The following is a 20,900-nucleotide window of genomic DNA, read 5'->3' on the forward strand; positions in this document are numbered from 1 at the left end:
TCCAAGAAACGTCACCGTCAGTTGGAGCAACGTTATCGATTCTTAGGAACGATTGAAACTCGTGAATTGCGGTCATATCGTTGAAACAAAACGAACGAGCTCACGATAATATCTATAAGTTGCTTTTGTACCGAACTGCGAATCGTGATTATTCGACAACTGTTATATCTACTTTAAGCAGCGAACGTCCTTCAAATGGGCAGAACTCTTTAAGCATCTTTTCTCGCGTGGTTAAAGCAACATCGGCTATCCGCGAAGTATTCGTGGACTTTACGAAGAAACCGTTATAACTAAAATGTCGATTAAAAGAATCGCAGATAAGAAAGTGACTTTTCAAAAGAAAAAGAGTGAAATAAAAACGAATGCATCATATAAAATAACACGATGTGTGAAGAAGAATATAGTCGTGTGGTATTGGAGGATATTTAAAGGAGAAAGCCATTGTGAGCCGAAGCAAATATCGACTGTAACCGATTGAATGTCAACGTGTATACAATGTGTCAATGTGTGAAGTGCGTGTTTGAGGTTAGATCACTCGTTGATGGACCACGTGCGGGTAAATTTGTATGGCGCGGACTTTAAAAATGGTGAGTATATGAATATTGCTTTTAACGAGAAATTTATTAATTATTTAAGCAAAGTATGTGAAATTATTTTAACTGATATATTTTATATCATTATTATCTTACTCACTAACATCATTATCACTTAAAATTTACCAGAAGGATGTTATAAAATTATAAAATATCAATAGATATTACAGTTATATCGCACACGTTTGTTATAAATATGTGATAGATACTGTATTATCTTAAGTAGTACGCGATATAAGTCTTATCCAAAAGTAATAAATGTAAATCAATGTACGCGTTCGAAATTTTGTTGGCATAAATTTGATAGAGTAATAAAATTAATATATTCACAAATTTGATATGCAATCATTGAACAGTTAAGGGTAATGAAGCAGGAGAAATATCAAGGGGCTAGCACATTTTATCGTTTTACAGTAAAAACGATATGAAACTGAAGAATCCGTGTGTACATTTACATAGCTCATGTGGGACTCAAATATCTATAGTCTTTTATGTCTCGGCTTGGCATTTGAATACAGGTTGACTTAAAAAGTACAAAGAAGCAGCACAAGCGAGATGTGACACGATCAGAAACACTATACTGGAATATGAACGGGACCCGTATGAAATCCTATCGGTTTAAGATTACACCAAATTTATTGAATAAACTGCTTCCGCAAAATGATAAAATAAATAACTGAATTAATGTATTATTTTTATATTATAATTCAAAATATAAGTGTACAGCTTATTTTCAATTTTTTTACGTTTAGAACATTGCATGAAATAATTATTATATTGTTATTACAAATTAAGAATTATTAACATCTTATTATCAGAAGAAGCAGGAAAATTATTTTAGTGTAAATATGATAATTACATATTAATATATATACTGCCTTTTAAGAAAACTTTTATATATAATATACTTACATTAGATAGATATATTATCAGTATAATATTAGATTCATTTTCTTTTTATCTTTACTTATTTTATCTTATATTTTCATTGAAAATAAGAGCGAAATAATAACTACAATAGAGCATTACGTTTAAATGTCATTCATACATGATTTGTATTTTTAAACTGATCAATATCGTGCAGTGTAATACATGCACGTGTTAGTATAAATTTCTATATTTGAAATTGATATGTTTTTAACTTGTAACAATTGATTTCAACTCGTGCTTATTTGTTTTTCCTAAACTTTTCATTAATCGACTAAGTTTGCACTTGCAATCTTGAAGTATTCTGTAATATCATATGATATCAACGTGATAGATTATTTTAATATTGTTAAATTTAAAAAATACGAAAATTGTGTATTCATGAAAAATTTTCATATAAATGCCATATGTAATTTAAAATTTTCTTTTAATATAAATTATTAACTTTTCCATTTTAATGATAATTTACCATAGAGAATATATTAATTATAGTGAACAAAGGATAAGATGGTATTCAATGATACTGATTGATAGATAAAACTTAAAATAATGGTATTTAATGATACTGATTGATAGATAAAACTTAAAATAATTCTTTCTAGACTTTCCCATTTAATTTATAAATACCTTCATATATAAGGTGTCTTATTTCTAATGAACATATAAATTATATATAAATATAAATGGTGTAGAAATTGAAAATGAAATGATTAGCAAATGTTTCATATCATAAATCATTAAAATTATTCTGATATCGACTACATTATATTATAAAAAAACATATTATCAATGACTTTAGTATGATTTGTAAGATGACCTTGGATAAATTGTTTATCATTATATTTTAAAAGTATATAAACTTATCTTGGTTGATTTTCTTTACTTTGAATAAATAATTTGAACCATAATTTTAATGATGCTCCATAAACGAGTATATAAGCTTGTATATCTTTAATGATAAACAAATTATAGATAACTAGGGTTGTGTAAAATATTTTATAGAATATAAGATCAAATAGATTACACATTATCAATTAAGTTATGTAAATATATACCATCATTAGTATAGTATGCTATTATTCAAAACTAAACAATAATAGTTTATTCAAAACTATTAGAATAAAGTAGTGGGATTTAATACCATACAAATTTGGAGCAAAGTATAATTTATCTTATATTGAATTTTCTTTAGAATTTTTTATCAAGCAAAACCATAAATACCTTGATCACCATAAATTACTCATAAATTATTTATTATAGGAGAAAATGCCTCAGATAAAAGTTGAATGTTTTTACAGTGAATGTAATTTAATATTATTAATTCCTTTGTAAGAAATGAGCATAGAAATATATTTTTTTTTTCTTTAATGTTATTACATATTTTTTAATACATTAATTAGTGCAGTTTAATGTCCTGATGAAATACAATTAAGCTATTTAGGCCAAAAACTATTAATTTAGACGATAGCTTAATTTCAATATAGCAATATGATTTTACTATATCTTCTTCTTTAAAATAAATATATTTTTTCTACCGAATAACAATAAGAAAAATGACTATAGGAATACCAAACTGCCTGCAATAATTCTGAAAAAATTATATAATTTCTAACATTTTCTCCCATACCAAGTAATCGTATCAAGTGACTCACTCTGTATATCGATACGTTTAGTCGTTCAACTTCGATAACCGAGTTATAAATCGCGATGGCTACGTGTTAAATATAATATTAAGTTTCAATTAAACAATTGGTCTTAATAAACAGTGAAAGGTAATATAGGATGTTCCATAAGAATAACTTCCACAAATAGGTTTTTATCATCCACAAGATACACCTAAGAAAAAAATTTCCTTGAATTATCGATTACAGTTTAACGCTACTAAAATACAAAGAATTTATTCGTTTCTAATAGCTTAGGTAAATAACGATGCGTCAAAAATTTGGCTGATCTCCGGAGATCGTGAGCTCCGTGTCAGACTGCAGTTTACTTATACTTTATCTAAGTAATTATCCGGTTATGAAGTTCGTAACAAGCTTCTGATAAATCTGACCATGGAGAAGTATTACGCCAGTTGCGAACGGTATTCGTTTTAATAGGATTCCATCTGCCGGTTTCAATGCCTTCAGCCTTAGAACCGGACCGCGTTCTCGCAAAGTCTGACTATCATCTTACTCGAACGCGTATTGACTATCAGCTCCTTTGATCTATCGCATGTTGCGATGTGGCACTATACATTATAGAAATTGATAGGCGGTGAAATAAACCACTCTTTGTCAGACCCTCTTTAATCGATCCACTAACGTAAAAGGCAAAACTCTTTCCGTAAGATCTGCAAACTAATATCTATGCAAATTGAGTCGTAGAAAAAAATATAAAATTAAAGTTTGACAATTCTGCATTTTTCTAGACTATGAGACTATTTTTCGTTCTTACTTTCTTTCTTTTTGTGAGTTATTTAAAAATATAAAATTGGAAAACGGTGTATTGGTATTTTTTTCGTTTCTTTTTCTTTTTATTGTTTGTTGTATTTATTATGTTAGTACTTATATATTATTCTTTATATCAAGTATTTGAAATGTCAAGAGAGATTTAATATATTAGAATGATTTTTTAATTCTAGTAGTATTGGAATCTTCTAATAATTAAATCAAATTTGTATAAGAGAAAAATGTGAAAAGATGCGTGTCAAATAATTCTTCAACTTCCTATGCTATAATTTCATTATATAATTCTTTGTTATTAGGTTTCTGTTATTCTCAATGAATCGGTCCTAGTAAAAAATGTTATAGAAAAGTATAGTTCACTTCTTTTCGTTAATTACTAGTGTCAAATTATTGGTAAAGTACGTCAGGTAAAGGAAAATCGTATAGTTCTTTATATCGTTATCCTGTAATTAAGAAAATACAATTTAACGTAAAAGTTATAAATTTAGTCTGAGCTAGACTTAACAAACCATCGTTACAAATATTATTTGCAGAACATAAAGAAGGTCAGCTGAAGATATTTTCGTTAGCCCAGCGTTTATCAGGCATTCGGAAAAGATCGTGCAAATATTTAAACGACACAGAATGCTGCAGGTCTAAGATAGTTTCAGCTTTGTCAATTTCTTCTTGGTAATAAACTCTGTGTTTATGGACATAAATATTTTGGAAATTACTGAAAAATAAGAAATAATATTAATAGGAATTGAGATTTTTCAAAAAGATAGAATGCATCTTTCTTCAACATAAAATGGTTATCAAAATAAACATTCAAACCCATTATCAATTCTTTCTGAGATATGAACGGGCCTTCATGTTATTTTTGTAGCAGATGTTCCTTAATTCATCGATAAATCTTCCACTAATCCGTTAAAAAAATGTCATTCTTCGAAAATACTGCTTTTATTCCAATTTTCACATAAATTGAGGAACAGCTTAATAAAGTTTGAAAATATTGCATACTAATGATCTTAGAAAGCTGGCGGAACAATTTTTCACAACTTTTATTCGTTTAAGAAGATTTACGATAATTATATGCTATTATTTTAGAGTGAAAATTTTTATTGAAATATGAAAACATATTCTCTATAATAGATATGGCCATAACAAAAAAAAAAATTGTAACTTGACAAAAGTTGTTTTTAAATTTGTCGTTAATTTATTTAAGAAATATCATTTTTATTTTATGTTACTTCGATAAAGTATTTTTAAAAGTCGTGATATTTTAAAAAATTGTTATATCACGAAACTGTGATAGTCTATCATTGAACTTGGTATTTTCTATACTTAGGAAAACAATCTAACTTGATATGAATTGATATATGTATAATTGTATATACGTAGGTCGAAAGTACATATATGGCAATAAAGGATCGATAAATTCGCATCCTAGGATTATACAATAGTTCATTGACTTTACTTTCAATTACACTTATGTTAGGGCTCTCTATACGGTTATGCTGAAAAGCAATTTGAACTTAACCAAAAATTTAATGTTTCGTATCACGCATAACAGCGGTAGTGTGATAAAAATGATATTTGAAGAAAGTCCTTTTTAATTAAAAAATATTATAAGTGAGATGTCTGTTTGCATTCTCATGAAGATAATAAAACATTATTTAAGTTGATATTAATCAAATACATAATTAATTAATTAATATTACAATAAATATTAATAAAATATATAATAAAATAAAATAAAATACATAATCTTCTAACTGATTTTCTTTATATTTAAAATATTAGTTGAAACTAGTTTAAATGACTTCTTTTTATAAATTTTAATTATTTTTAATAAGATTTTTATTCATTTTTAAGAGAAAAATTAAAATTAACTGTGGTTTTCCATTCTAGTAAAAATGAAGAATTATTGACTACCATTGATAGACTGTTTAGTAACAAAGTAATAATACTATAATAAAGTAATATAGGATAACAATAAGAACTTAAAATGATATTTAAAAAATATAAGGAAACAAATAAGTAACTTTTAAGTCATAAAACTTTATAAAAAATTGTCTATTATTATTGTTAATTTTCCTAAATATATTAATTTTAATTTTTGAAAAACAAAATAAAATATAATAAATTTACGTGAATAAAATGACCAATACTCTAGATTCTTAAACTTATTATAAAACCGAGCTAATTTTTATAAAGTCAGTTTTAGCATCAAAAATAAAAACCTATTAATTCAATTCGAAATTTAATCTTTCGACTTTTATATTTGGACTGAGTAGAACGTTTAATTAAAAGGTAATAATACTGAATAATGCTTACGCAATGAAACAGTAATACCTGAATAATAACTTATTAACACTGAAGACAAAATTAATTACACAACAGTGCAAAACAGATGAGATATATTAAAATATATTCAGAGTTTAAACTCTCATAATAATGCATATAATTTATTCCAGAATCCATAGACATCTGATAGAGTTCGTTATTTTTAAATTTGCCAAAATTGTTTCCAAAGTGCCAAGAGAAGTTTCATCCTTAAAGTTATCAATGCAGCCAACTTTAACAGTTCTAAATTCGATAGATCGGAAACGTTCGAACAGTGATACCAACTTAAAGGCAACTTGGAGATGATCATCAATTCAATGATCATTTTCCTCGCAAAACTATTCTGTTTTCGATATTTCATGCTTTGTTGTAATACTAGAAGCCAAAATATACATACATTAATACTTACGCATAGAAGAATTTAATAATTAATATTTAAAAGTTTCAAAAATATCGTGTATTTTTAATCATTATTTATTATTACAATTTATTTTAACTCTTTTTATTATATCAAAATATGATAAATATATCGATATACCATCTAAAGTATCTTTCAACCATGATTACAATTTGTATTCTCTTTATGTCAATAGACTAAAATTTTCAGGTACACGATATTTTCAGGAACATCCTGAATAATAAACGTGGTAGAAACGGTGAAAGCGAAATAACTATCGAAGCGTGGTTTTGCATGTATTGTGAAATCAATTTTCAATGAAACCTTGTAATTATTGAACAATATCCATAGGAAAATGATTTACAAACCTTTGATTTTGGTAAACGAATTATATACCACAGCAAGTGTACACGAAACATATTATAGGTTACGAGATTTAATCGATTATGCAGGTTTAGTTAGCCTCTGTATATCTCAAACGTAGATAATCAATCGCAATTATCGAACAATATATTACGCCTATTTTTATTGACATTTATAAACACGAAGAACATCGAACATGCAGACTGCAAATCGAACAAACATCTTATTCGACAATGATACAAGCAACAGAGAACGTTGATTCGTTCTTCGACTAACGAATAAAAACTTCAGTCTCTAATAACGACTAGCTCTAAGTAGACACATATACCAACTATAAGTAGGACTCACCACGTAGATGTCGTCCAGCAATGAATTCTCTTGTATGCACGAATTTATCTTAACAAACTTTCATCGTTTATACTTTAGTTCCGTAGTAGGTGGCGACACGTACGATTCACGCAGTATGCGACTTTTAATTTCCTTAGTGCAATGTCTCTATCACAAACCATACGAACAACTGGTTCACTGTCGCGTGTATTTGCATCGACGTCAAAAATTAGCAGTGAGAAATTGAAATGGATTCCTCGTGTTCTTTACCGTGCATTTTCACTCCTACGTTGCAAACTATCGCATAAATTTTTAGCCAAGGCTTTACTTTCTCGTCGAAAGATTCTACGTGCGAAAAGATTAGATAACCTATAAAATTAAAAAATAGGAGAACTATTCGTTGTGTTTTTCCTTAATAAATGAGGGACATGTGTTCATTTACAATAATGCGAAATTGAATTCATTGGAACTAATTGAATAGATGCTACTTAAAGTAATTAAAAGATCACGTAGTCGGATAATCGTATTTTATAGGATGACACGATCGATATTCTGAGAATTACGATACGTTAGTAAGTTAAACAAAACTTTTATTTTTTGTGATATTTATACGTTTAATAATTTTGTCTACTGCAATTTTAAAACATTGTACCGTTGTAAATGTATAGATAAAAATTATTGTATAGTACAAAAATTTTCTTCATGGGGGGGGAGGGGGGGATTTAATCGTGAAATTTGTAACAATGATATAATAATTATTAAGATAGTCTTTTTTTTTAAATATTTGCGTCTATACATTGTGTTGTTATCAAATGAAATTTTTATATGTTATATCATATTTTATGCGAATATAAATAAAATTGATATTAAGTTATAGGAATAATTGTATAACCAAATGTAAGATAATGTAAAATTGTTTCATGAGCTTTATTTATATCTTCGCAAAATTGAATTACCAAAGTTTGTTTAAAAGCCGGATGTGTAAACTTCAAACATATGTTATAAATCAATCCTAGAGTAATAGGCATTTTCATTTTGGTCTTTAAATAACTTGCAGCTTTCTTGCAACCTTGAATTCTTGAATATCCTGCGAATTTTTATACTTTTATATCTTTTTATATTAACATGGAAAATAATGAAATAAAATTAATTATTTTAATTTTAAAATAATAACGGAAAATTTTGCTTCTCGCGTTCAATTGCATTGTGCTGTTTAGAAACTGTTTTATACCAGATTTATCTGGAAATACACTATATAAAGCGCAGTGCAGCGTACCATAGAGTTGCATGAAACTGCATGAAATCTCTTCCCGCGAATTCGACATTTTACGAGTTTAATTCCATACCGGTTAACAGTCGTGTAAATTTAGAGGTTTTATTTGACCAAAAATGCTCACGATGACGTGAATAAAATCGAATGAATCATGATATATAGCTATTCATAATTACTTTTTACAATCTCGTGTAAATTTTCACGTTTAAAAGAGTATTCATAAATATTTCAAATACATTTTCATAGAATCATCCCAAGTAATTTCGTAATAAAATCCATGAATATATTCTACCGAAATCATTAAAATCGATTTAATCGATTAAATGATTTGGATGATAAAATTAATCGTTAAACCCATTATACGATTACATTCCGATATGTATTCCGATTAATGGCATCAGATAAATTACTAAACGTGCATGCCTCGCAAAATGACAAGCATTTTCTGCAGAATCAACAGGTCAAACCTCATTCAAATCCTTATTTGTCATTGTACTGGTTGAACGGTACGTGCTTGAAGGCGCAATAATAACAGAAAAAAAAGAAAAAAATTGTTCTTTGCAATTCTATTGGGAAAAAACTTTTGAATCGAATATAATTCACCGAATGCTTTTTAAACGGTATCTTTTGTGTGTATACATTGACACGAGCTCATTGGTCGATCAGCGAAGTTTGTTAAAAATTCTACGACAATCGATGCGACGTCAAGTAAACTCAACAGTCGCACAGTTAAAAAGTTATAATCACTCCTTTACCATCATTCGAAAAAACCCCCGTTGAAGCATCGTGTCGAAGCGCATCGCCATCTTCATTCACCCATGTCATGCACCCTCCCTATTCCATACAAACCACTCCGTTCCTCCACCATTACCCTCATCCCCTCCATAGCTCACCCGCGCACTCAGCCACAGCACATTTTCTCTCGCTTTCGTCTCTTTCTTTTTACCTTTTCTCTCGTATTTCCTTTCTTTCGCTTACACTCACAATGCATTACTCCCTATTTTCATCCTTTGCTTCAACTACCTTTGTTTTCTCTCTACTCCATCCAGAACAAAGAGCAGAAAAAAAAGGAGAAAGTGAAGATGAACGAGGAAAAAACAAAAATGACACGTTCGAACGAAGGAGTGAAAGAAGCATCGACTATGAACGATTTTCTTACTTCGTCGAAGAATCCTCGGCAACGAATCGAATCACGTAAGGCTAGAATGGTTCGGATGCGTTACATATATCCGTTACGTGTTATGTCATTTTCCGTCCTGCTGATTCATCGCTGATCGAGTCCTCGGCCGCGGTCATCCCCTTTTCTTTTCGTAGCCATACATTCCTCAAGCAACGACAGACCGGTGAAGAGCAGAGAGAGAAGATACGTTTTGCAACGCATTCGCGGGACACGTGAACCACCGATGGAAAGGACAGCAGCGACAGCGAGAGATGGTGGTGTCAAGCGAACGACATACGAATGTCAAAATAGAGAAAGACAGAGATGCCGGGCCGGAGGAGGTTGAGAGAGAGAGAGAGAGAGAGAGAGAGAGAGAGAGAGAGAGAGAGAGAGAAAGAAAGAGACCGATAAAGGAGAAGAAGAAAGGGAAAACCGATCGGCGATGTGTAGCCGCGTGCGCCACCACGATGGCCGATCGAAAAAAGACAACTAAGAAGATGATGACGAAAATGACGACAACAACAATACTGACGACGACAAGGACGAGAAAGAAAACGTAGCCTCTCGTCAAACCCACATCGGCGACGCTTAACGTCGGGGCTGCTCTGGGCGTCGCGGCGCTCACACATCGGCTCACTGAGCTCGAGGTAGGCGACACCGTCGGAACGGAGGATCGCGGCTACGGCCGACAAGGACCGAGAGAGCAAGCCGAGCTTTCCAGATGTTATTGCGCACGCGTCCTCGCACTGCACGTCAGCGTTAAATCAATTTTTAGCCATTGAAATTTCCGTTGGCTTTAGGATCGATTGCTTTTCGTTTGCCAACGAGTTTTATCTGCATTTTTCTATGAAAATTATCAATCAACATGCAGATGTATTACTTATAGCGTAAATAATTATCTCGGTTATTAACACGTAAAGCATTAACTGTAGCGTATTTGTAAAATTGTTCAAAAGATATAGGTTTTAAGTTTTAATTACTATATTTCTGTTACATTAATTTTAAAATATATAAATTTTCTTCGAGTTAGAGATTCTTTTTTATTTGAAAAATATTAAAATTATTTAATCAAATAAATGATATCTATTATTAGTATATTATGTGTAGTTTTTTAAACTAACAATTATAATATTTAGTCAATTTGTTTATTAGATGCTCTTCATACATAAACTAATATTGTAAAGAATGGATGAAAACATGATGTTTCAATACTTATCAAACGAAGATTTACATCTTAATAGTTTTTAGTTTTAACTATATAACTAAGATTATTATATGTAACTATTAATTGATATTAAATATACTTAATAAACGTACTTAATAAATTACTTATATATTATATAGTTTTATCCATATGATATTTGTAGCTATTTTTCTATTGGGTATACAAAATAATCTTAAATTAGATTCAGTAAGATTAAGTATCTTTAATTATCTTTTATAATTGTATAGATAATCAAACTATCACAGAATATTTATTGTTATTAAGTATTAATGTATAACCGTTTATTACGTTTCTAATTCAGCGAATCAATTTGATTATCTTCAATTTTCTTAAAAATAGAAAAAGAAACACTAATAATGAGTACATCAAGAAATGTAATACTAGAAAACTTTTATATTCTTTAACTTTTTTACATTTTCCTCATGTAAAGTTACAGCTGGTAAGTAATTTTAAGTTTTATTTCATAACTATTATTATATTGTTATAGTAGGAAATATTCTATAAGAATATTCAACATAAAACGTGAAAAATAATAATATATGTGTATATTTACAAGTCTCGTGTGTTGCAATTACTTAATTGCTCGATTCTGATTGGGCTCTTTTACAAAGAAGGGATGACGGTGTTCTCAGTTCATGATTTGCGCGCTACATGTTTGGCGAGTCTCCATTGGTTGAGTTACCTGAAAGGTCGACGAATCAGCCATTCATTTCTAAACCCTCACTGCTTTTAACCCTCGGAAGAACGCCAAGTATCAGTTTTGTTACTCAGAGTTATCAGTATCGATTATAACTTATGATGCTATTGAATATTATAAATATAACCATAGCAATCCAAACTCATCAGTGTAAAGTAATCGAGAAGAAAATATACTGTGTGATTTCTGCTTTTAGTGTGTGTTTTTAAGTGTAAGATAATAGATGAGAGCTTGGTAACAGTGGGGTGTAGGGGACGCGCTCTCGTGGTGGATGCGCCAAATGCCAGTGTCAATATGGCCGTTGCCGAGCGCGCAGTGTGTGGAGAGACGCGGTCGCGATAGTTTGTTCGGTCTCTAATATGAGGAACGCTCCGGTAGGAAAAAACGTTTGTACGTAATATTAACACGTTATTGAAAATTTCAACAAAATGAATTGTGTTGTGGAAGAACGAATAAACAACTTACAAAGCGAAAATGCTCTGGTGCAAGGTACGTGGTTATCGTGTTTGTCAAGTGTTTTTCAAATCGTTGTTTACGAATATTTAGTGCCAGAAACACACTAGTCTTAGCACGCAGCCTCCTCGACGCGCGTTCGATCGATTTGTCGCTACATTTATTGGCATTACCATTCAATGGCTGCTAACTGAGTCTGTAGAAATGCAAATAAAATCTCTAAGCAGATGTATTATATTTCTTAGTGATAATTTTACAAGTTTTCTGTGAAAAATCAACTTTGTACTAAGTGAACAACGCATCGTTGTAAGAGAAGTTTAATTTGTTTGACTGCGTTTGCCTGTATTTATTTAAAATTGTTTGTTAAATACTTTTAAATACGTTTTTCTTTTTTAATTTTTGTGCATATATATTGTTTAATAAAATTCTATATTATTCCCGAGTATTTTTAAATAATTTTGATATCTATTATAAATTTCATAAATTCATATTAAAATGTCTTAAAGAAAATTTAATAAATTTATTAAATGTTGAATATTACTAACATTTTATTAAATAATGAAGAAAGTGTTTAAAGAGATTGCTGTCTATTTATACTAAGTTTAATCGATTTTTATTAACATTATTGTGATCATTTCGTATTATTTACAAATTTTAAATAATTAACAAAAATAATTTGTTGAATCTTCTTTCTATTTAATAGTGTAGCCAAAAGTGTATAGTGAGCTCGTGGTTAAGTGATCATATAATATAGATAAAAACAAAGTATTTCTTATTACATATAAAATTTGAAATAAATTTAGAAATCATATTCTACGTACTCGTAATGAAATTGTAACGTATGCTTCCACTATCATGTTATGTAAATGATTAGGCATGTACATTTACTTATGGTATTCTTTTGAAACGAACTTTTACTCGTGCCAAGTGTGTGCGGCACCCGCGTTTAAACAATTTAAATTATGAACTAGTAGGATGTGATACGTGATTTTCTTATCTATTTTTACATCTTTTATAGCAAAATTTTATGTTGTGTTTCACTTGGACAAAATTTTTTAAATGTATAAAACTTTTTTATTTAATTATTAAATAATTGAATTACTATATTTTGGTTATTTTGTCTGCCAAATTAAATGTAATTATAGGTTACTTAATATATTTTTTAATTATTCGTTCATTTTTCTGAATGAAGTTATTTTCGTTCAATCATAATTTTTTATAAAATTATGTTTAAAAAATACTTTATAAAAAATCTTTAAATAAATATTTATTTATCAATGCACAGATATCAAGAAGGAAATGGTTAAAAACAGTGGAAAGCTAAAATTGAACAATGATGAATCAAAATCATCAATTACAGAAATATTTCCTTGGATTTTAGAGTTTAGAAAAATGTACAGGCGTATACATACAGAGAAAAGTATGGCATCTTTAACAGAACTTATGCAGTTTTACATGAGGTAATAATTATATCATAAGTTAGTGTTAATGATAACTTCAGTTTACCAGTAACATTTTCTCTGGGAACTGGTTTAAAAATCAGTAAAAATAAACATTAATTTTATAAATAGTATTATACATAAATTTATATATAATTGAAAATTAAAAAATGATCAAGGACACTTGTAACAGGAAAGTTACTATAACATAATATAATAAACCAACATAAAGTAGTGAAGATAAGGGGATAAATAAATAAATTTTAGTTTTTGAATTTAAGAAATATAATTTTCATTAATATTAAATTATGATTAGTATTATAAAATGATTATATTTTTCCAATAATTATAATAAGTGAAAATGATAAGAATTTTAAATAATGTGGTAAAGTAAAAATGGTATGCTAACAATGATATCAGTAAAAAGTCATTCAAAATTAATGATGTTAATTTCTTAAATAAATTAATATCCAAATGCATTGGAAAATGTCCCTTTTTTAAATACTTCAAAAGATGTAATGTTTTAAAATAATATAAAGGTATATTAAAAATAATTATAAATTCAAAATCTTGAAAGTGATACTTTTTAAGCTTTTAGAATTTCATTTAAAAATAATATATATGTATATATATATATATTAAAATTTTTGTAATTAAACAATATCAATGAAATATATTAATAAAATTTGTATCAGTTATCTAAATCTAAATCTAAACTATATCATTAAACATAAATTTGTTATAATAAAAAATATAATATTGCTAAAATTCAATTAGTCAAAAAATTTGAAATTTTTTATTTTAGTTAGAGACAGATGTAAATAGTATGTTGTAAATCTATAAATTTTAATACTTTAACAATATTAAAAGTGCTTCAGCAATTAATTTGCTTACAGAAATGTAAGTGCCAGTGTAAATGAATGTTACACAAGGCCTTTAAGAGCTGCAAAATTGAAGGATTCTATTAGTGAGACTTTAATATTATTCTTGTATATTTATCGTGAACTTTCTGAGGTAAGCTCTTTTCTTTTATATGCAAAATTATTTCTTATATTATTCTGGATTTTAAAAAACTTTAACATTTTAGGATCGTGATAGATTCAGTTATTTAAATAATATGTCAGACTTATTAGCACTCTATATAGATATGGAATTAAAAGCATCTAGGAAAAGCAGAGAGGATCATGATAAAATTTGTGCAAGAGTTACATCCTGTCTTTATGTTTATTTAGGTATGATTATATTTGTACAAGATTCTTACAATAATTAATTTAAGTACAAACACTATAAAATGCTCTAACATTATAAAGTATACTTAACAAGGAATTTACGTGTGCCTCTTTCAGAACATTCCATTGAATATTTATTAGATACTTTAATGAAAATACAATTTATGTGTCGCAGTTATCATCATATTTTAGATCCAGTTATAATGTAAGTATAAAATATAATAAAACAATCAGTTTTGAATATTTTATTGCAATTTTAATTAATGGAAATTCAGTCAATTAATATAAAATTAGTTTTATTATTCCCAATAAAATTATCTTTTAGCTTAGAATAAATTTATGTATTTTTACATTTGAATATATATACAATTCTTTACAGTCATTTATTGTAGCAGATTGTTTTTTAATGAACAGTATTTGAAGAGATAAGAAATATACATTTAAATTTAATATCATAAAGACATTGAATAATAATGACATATCGTGTTTCATAAATTTATTGGTATTATTCTATATTCAAATATTTTCTTTTTAGGAAAATAATAAAGAATATTCCCCTACATCCAGAATCAAGTATTATGTATATTCGTTACTTTTTCATTTATCGTTTGTGGAGAAAAATAAATGAAAATGTGGCTGTCAAAAATCAGATAACAGCTGCTGCAATAGCATCTCTGGGGCCATTGCCATCTACATTCTCATCAAGTTTATTAGAAGATGTATTGCCAAAAGTGCCAAAGAGTCAACCAAATTCTACAAAAGCTCTATTGCAGCATAAATTTGATATAAAAAAGCATTGTGAAATGTTTACACGATACTGCAAAGAAAATAATGGAAGTGTATACCAGAAGGACGGACCTGCAACTCCCATTGATTCGTCCAGTAGAATTAATTCAAAAATGGTATTTATCTATTTATTTTTTTTATTTATATTTGTTTCATTTAATAGATACATTAAAAATTTATAGCAACCACTTTTAAACTTCTAAAGAAATTATATATAAGTAATATCTTTAAATAACCAAATAAAATTATGTTTATATAAGTGATGAAAATGTTGAATGAAAATATCGATTAATTTAACATAAAGATAATATAATTAACTTTATTATGATAAAATTAATAATATTTATGTTCATGCACGTGCTCAGCCGGAAGATATCGTTAAGAAAGATGTAGAATATGTAGATAATAACGTAAATTCAATTATATCAGATAAAAATAAACAAAATCAATCTATTTCTTTGCTAAAAACTTTTAAATCTCTAAATTTGGAAAAACAATCTAGTTTTAAACGTTTAGGTACTTTTTCGAATAATATTTCTACGGAGGACCTTAATCCTAAAACAATTAAATCAAATAAAAATCGTTTGAGGAGAAAATGTAAAAAGTCCAATGAGATTGTAATTATTGATTTAACTAGTGATATAGTGCTCGAAAAGTGTATAAAAAAAAGGAAGTCTAGAAAATTACCGTGGTTAGAAGAAGCGAAAAAGAATATCGATTTGAAAATAGTAAAAGCATCACAGAAAAAGAAGAAACAAGAAAATATGGGGCATATACAACCATCAAATACTTCACGAAATGCTAATCATCATCCGGAAGATTCTTCTCAATTAATACGTGCCACGGAAAATCTCAGTGAAAAAATCGAATCTAATACATACCGGACGATTGTTAAAAACAATGAAAATAAAATGGAAATTGACAAGTCGATAGCTTGTACAGAAAACATACGAAAATCGATCGATACGGAAGTCAATAATAAAGAAATAAATATTAAAGCATCTACGATAACTAACAAAACAGTTTTAACCGAGATACTTTCGCTAACGAAGCAAGTATCAAAAATTTCAAACAGCGTTGTTAATGGTAATTGTTTAAGTAATGGAGATATTACGAATATACAGAGCGATGAAAAAGAGAATGATAGATTTAATAAACAAACTGTGATCAAGCGACTGACAGAAACAGATGTTTTCTCAGAGCCTGAAACATGCGAAAAAGTTGAAAGTTTTAAAAAAGTCTGTGATCTAGAAACAGAATGCCCAGATGTAAATAGTATTATGATATGTGCTCAGCATGATTCCAAAGATAACGCTGTTAGTTCTAATCGTTCCAAGTTTAATGTAATTAACAATGATATAATAGAAAAAATAACATCGTCGGAAAATGTAATGCTCGAAAAGAATAATCAAACTATCGCGAGCGACAAAATGTTGAAGAATAATCGTTTCGATGAAACTGTTTATAAATCTGTGTATTCTAACAACATGCTTAATTCTGAAGTTAGAAGTGAAAAATTAATTACTGTGCAAAATAGCGATAAAACTGAAGCGATTTCTATTGAAACGTCAAAAAGCGTTGAAACTCCTCCTGTTGAAGGAATATTAAATTATGAGGAGAAGCAAGAGTTATCGTGTGTATTTATCGAAATCTCGGCAATCCAAGAAAAATGTGACTCTCAAAAGGAATCGAAATCATTAAAATGTACAAACAGCCCAAAAAGTGAATTCTGCACACAAATAGAATTAGACGTTTGTAATTGTGAAAACGTGAATGAGAATGTAAGAGAGAATAAGTCAAGCATCGGTAATATTAGAGAATCTATTTTCGAATCTTATTCTGCGGATAAGAAAGATATTTCTAATACAGTTAATACAACGTGCTCACATGAAAATATTGAAAATAATGGAAATCCTTGTATTGATACAAACCTTAAAAAGCCTATAGAAGATATAAGAAACGACAAGTGCGATAACAATTTTGGCAAATACGTTAATAAACAAGATTTTCCTCACGAATCTAATGATGTATCTCATCTGTCATCAGAAATAGGGTTGAAAAAATCTAATAGCTTATATAAAACAACAGAGAAAAAGAATCTAGGTAACGTTGCCGAGAATAAATATATCATCCAAGGTACTGAATTACAAGACAATATTGATGGTCTGTCGCTGTTGGCTAGTGTTTCGCAACATGTGCCGCATTTAAAACCTGAAACAGATGTAAAATGTGACCAAATAAAAGTAAAAGATTATGCATCCTTGAGGTATGCATGTTACAATCAAATTACTGATGAAGACGTTGATACAAATGATTCATCGAATACCGTTTCTCAATTACTCAAAAATCCATCCACGGAAATTATCAATAAAATCGTTGGCATCTACCCTGAAGACCCCTTAGATAAAGTCACGCTTCGCTTAGAAGTAACATCTAACCAAACAGAAGGCCAAAATGGTAATAGCGAATTGTGCAAAGTTATTTCTCATCCAGAAACAAGTATAAATTACGACGTGGATGCGTTGACACATAATTTGGCCCCCATAGAGAATAATGTACAAACTGTGAAAGAGAATACAAATGTAATACTAAACGGTGAAACCGTAGTTTTACTACAGAAATCTCCCAATAGCAATTTGTACATTATAAACAAAGCAGTTGAAAATTCGAAGGATCATAATAATGACGAAGAAATCTGTAGGTTAAAGGAAAAGAATTGGATACCTCCAATCGAAGACTGTGGGCAATTCGAAGCTATAGCTTCTCTGGATCACGTATCATATAATTTAGAATTAACCCCTTACAGCAAAGAATTATATCAAGAGGGCAAATGTTCCGTAGTAAGAGGCAAAGGAATCAAGCTAGAACCAGAAGACAACAATTTCTCGGACGCAAAGGTGTACTCGAAAAAGGTACCGCTATCGACTGAAATGCTTTCCGTCAATTCGCAAATGTATCAAGATGTGAACATTATGAATAAATCGATGGATAAGCGAAAATCGTCAAAATCAAATCTTACCTTCCGACAGAATATCAAGCAAGAATTCAATAATATTTCTAATCACATCACATCGAACTGCGCGATCCCGGGATTCAACGGGATTCATTCACATCCACACGAAGTTGAGGCTCAACATCCCTTACATATTCCTGCCACTCATCCGACCACCTTACCACCAATCTACGGAAATTGTGCTGGCAACGCGGAATTGTGCGTACCATATCATAAGCATTGCACTTCAGTATCATGTAGTTTGCAAATTAATGCCACCACTTCTCTTCATTCACATGCGAAATCAGGCAGTCCTTGTGGAAGAGCGCATTGCTCGTGTTTAAATTGCACCTATGACATCGTCGCACATTGCAGGCAGTGTATACACCCGTCGACGGATACCCACGTGTCTTGTATCGAAAGTAGTCCGTATTTTTTGCCAACGCACTCGTCAGTACAAAGCCCTGCCGTCCAAGAGCATGACAGAGCGAAGAATGAAGTCGTCATGGAAAAATTATACGACGATCAACTATTATGTAAAATAGAAAAGAATCTGTTGCAGAAGAATTCGTTGGAGAAACTTGAAGTACAGTGTGACTCGGAAAAGATATTTAACAAAGATGCGGAGAATAAGCTGCCTTTGAAGAAAAGGCTGAAAGCGCATGCTATGGCATATGAAGAAGTAGCGATAAAAGCTGAAAAAGTAGATAATTATCCTGCTATGCCTATGATGTCCATAGCCGCTTTAGAAGCGTCAGATAATACGCGAAAGAGATCTGATCAGATTGTTAAATCCGAATACGAGTTATCTCTTGCAAAAAAGGAGGAATCACATGAAAATTATCACTGTAGTTCAAATTTGATCGGAAAAAATTATTATAAAAACATGCATGTTGTCGCTTCGCATCAGAATCTTGCAAAAGAAAATACAAGAAAAATCGAGTGTCAATTTCGGTCGACAAATGATCAGCCTGCTAATACGGTATGTCAAGAATCTTATCTTCAGAGAACAGTTAAAACATCCGCTCAAAGGAAGGAGATGAATTTGTCAGATATGACGTCGTTAAAGCGATTCGAAATAGAGCCGATAGAACAAGAAGGAACGTACAAAAAAGTAAAGAAAACACAATCGCCCCTACGGCAAACTAGAAGCTCAAAAAGAAACGTTCCTAAAGTAAATTATTCTTACACCGATGTTGATCCAGAATGGAATCCGTCCGGTGAGTCAAAACGCAAACGTAAAAAGACTAGTCGATGATCGATACCGCCTCATTATGGAAATTCGTTATTGTAAGAAATTTTTCTGAGATTTAAATGAATAAGTGTACATTGATCCTATAAGACTGTGGCATCGTAAACTTGTAAATATTGTATAAATAAGAAAATGAATCGACTTGGGAAGATATTTGCATACCGGCAAACTATATAGTACAACGCCTGAAGATCAACATTAGTGTAATTTTTTGAAGAGTTTCGAAGCAACAACATGGAAGATGTTTAGATTTTGTAGATAGTACCTGTATTTTATTCAACACAAGCAGTTTCGTACTAAAACGGTAGGAAATTCTTTCGTGGCCGTAATTTGTTTTGTATGAAATTGTACAGTATTATACCGCAATTTATTGAATTTTGGTGGTTAATTGATTTTCTTGACGATTTAAATTAAATTGAGTATATCTATAATTGTTTAGAACAAAAATTCGTCATTTATGGAATAATTAAAATCCTTAGAAAATTACTTTTGTACATAATTATGTAAATATGATATAGTAATCCAAAATAATTATATGCAAACGTATCAATTTTATAACACTTATATGAAAGGTAAGATAATTTATATTAAAGAATAATTGTAGATGTATTCTTAAGTTACATAAAACTAGCAGATAAAGTACTATTATATGATACTATTATTATTATATGATAAAGTACTATTATATGGAATAGTTCAAAATTTATCAACTTGAAAAAAGAAATGAAGTGAATATAAATTTATTACTGGATTATAAGTTTTAAAATTTTATGTAGCAGATTATGAATTATTCTAATGCATGCAATTAAAGTCAATGTTTTAATTCCTCTGACATCTTAAAACATTAAGTTTTATATTTTTCAGTTTGGTGAAATAAAATTATTTAAATTCAGAGAAATAAGAAAACCAGGCTGATGACATTATAGTTTGTTAAAAGAATTTTAATAGGTAAGATTAAAAAAGAATAAATACTGATATGTATTATTTATATATATTTCTATAACTTTATATATATA

The 20,900-nt window shown here is 29.3% G+C and overlaps 2 protein-coding genes across 2 annotated transcripts; both read left to right on the plus strand.

The window, feature by feature from the left end:
• The first annotated feature begins 378 nt into the window (after positions 1–378).
• On the plus strand, positions 379–10,157 carry LOC108550001 (uncharacterized). Its single transcript, XM_017903594.1, has 3 exons — positions 379–587; positions 9,702–9,846; positions 9,967–10,157. The coding sequence occupies exons 1-3, from the start codon at positions 567–569 to the stop codon at positions 10,155–10,157; spliced, it is 357 nt and encodes a 118-aa protein (XP_017759083.1). The 5' UTR covers positions 379–566.
• Positions 10,158–12,161: 2,004 nt separating this feature from the next.
• On the plus strand, positions 12,162–20,242 carry LOC108550006 (uncharacterized). Its single transcript, XM_017903600.1, has 7 exons — positions 12,162–12,222; positions 13,472–13,646; positions 14,522–14,639; positions 14,713–14,857; positions 14,972–15,059; positions 15,390–15,756; positions 16,006–20,242. The coding sequence occupies exons 1-7, from the start codon at positions 12,162–12,164 to the stop codon at positions 19,888–19,890; spliced, it is 4,839 nt and encodes a 1,612-aa protein (XP_017759089.1). The 3' UTR covers positions 19,891–20,242.
• The last annotated feature ends 658 nt before the right edge of the window (positions 20,243–20,900 follow it).

Source organism: Eufriesea mexicana, unplaced genomic scaffold, assembly GCF_001483705.2.
Source record: "Eufriesea mexicana isolate 0111107269 unplaced genomic scaffold, ASM148370v2 scaffold2440, whole genome shotgun sequence".
NCBI classification, from domain to species: Eukaryota; Metazoa; Arthropoda; class Insecta; order Hymenoptera; family Apidae; genus Eufriesea; species Eufriesea mexicana.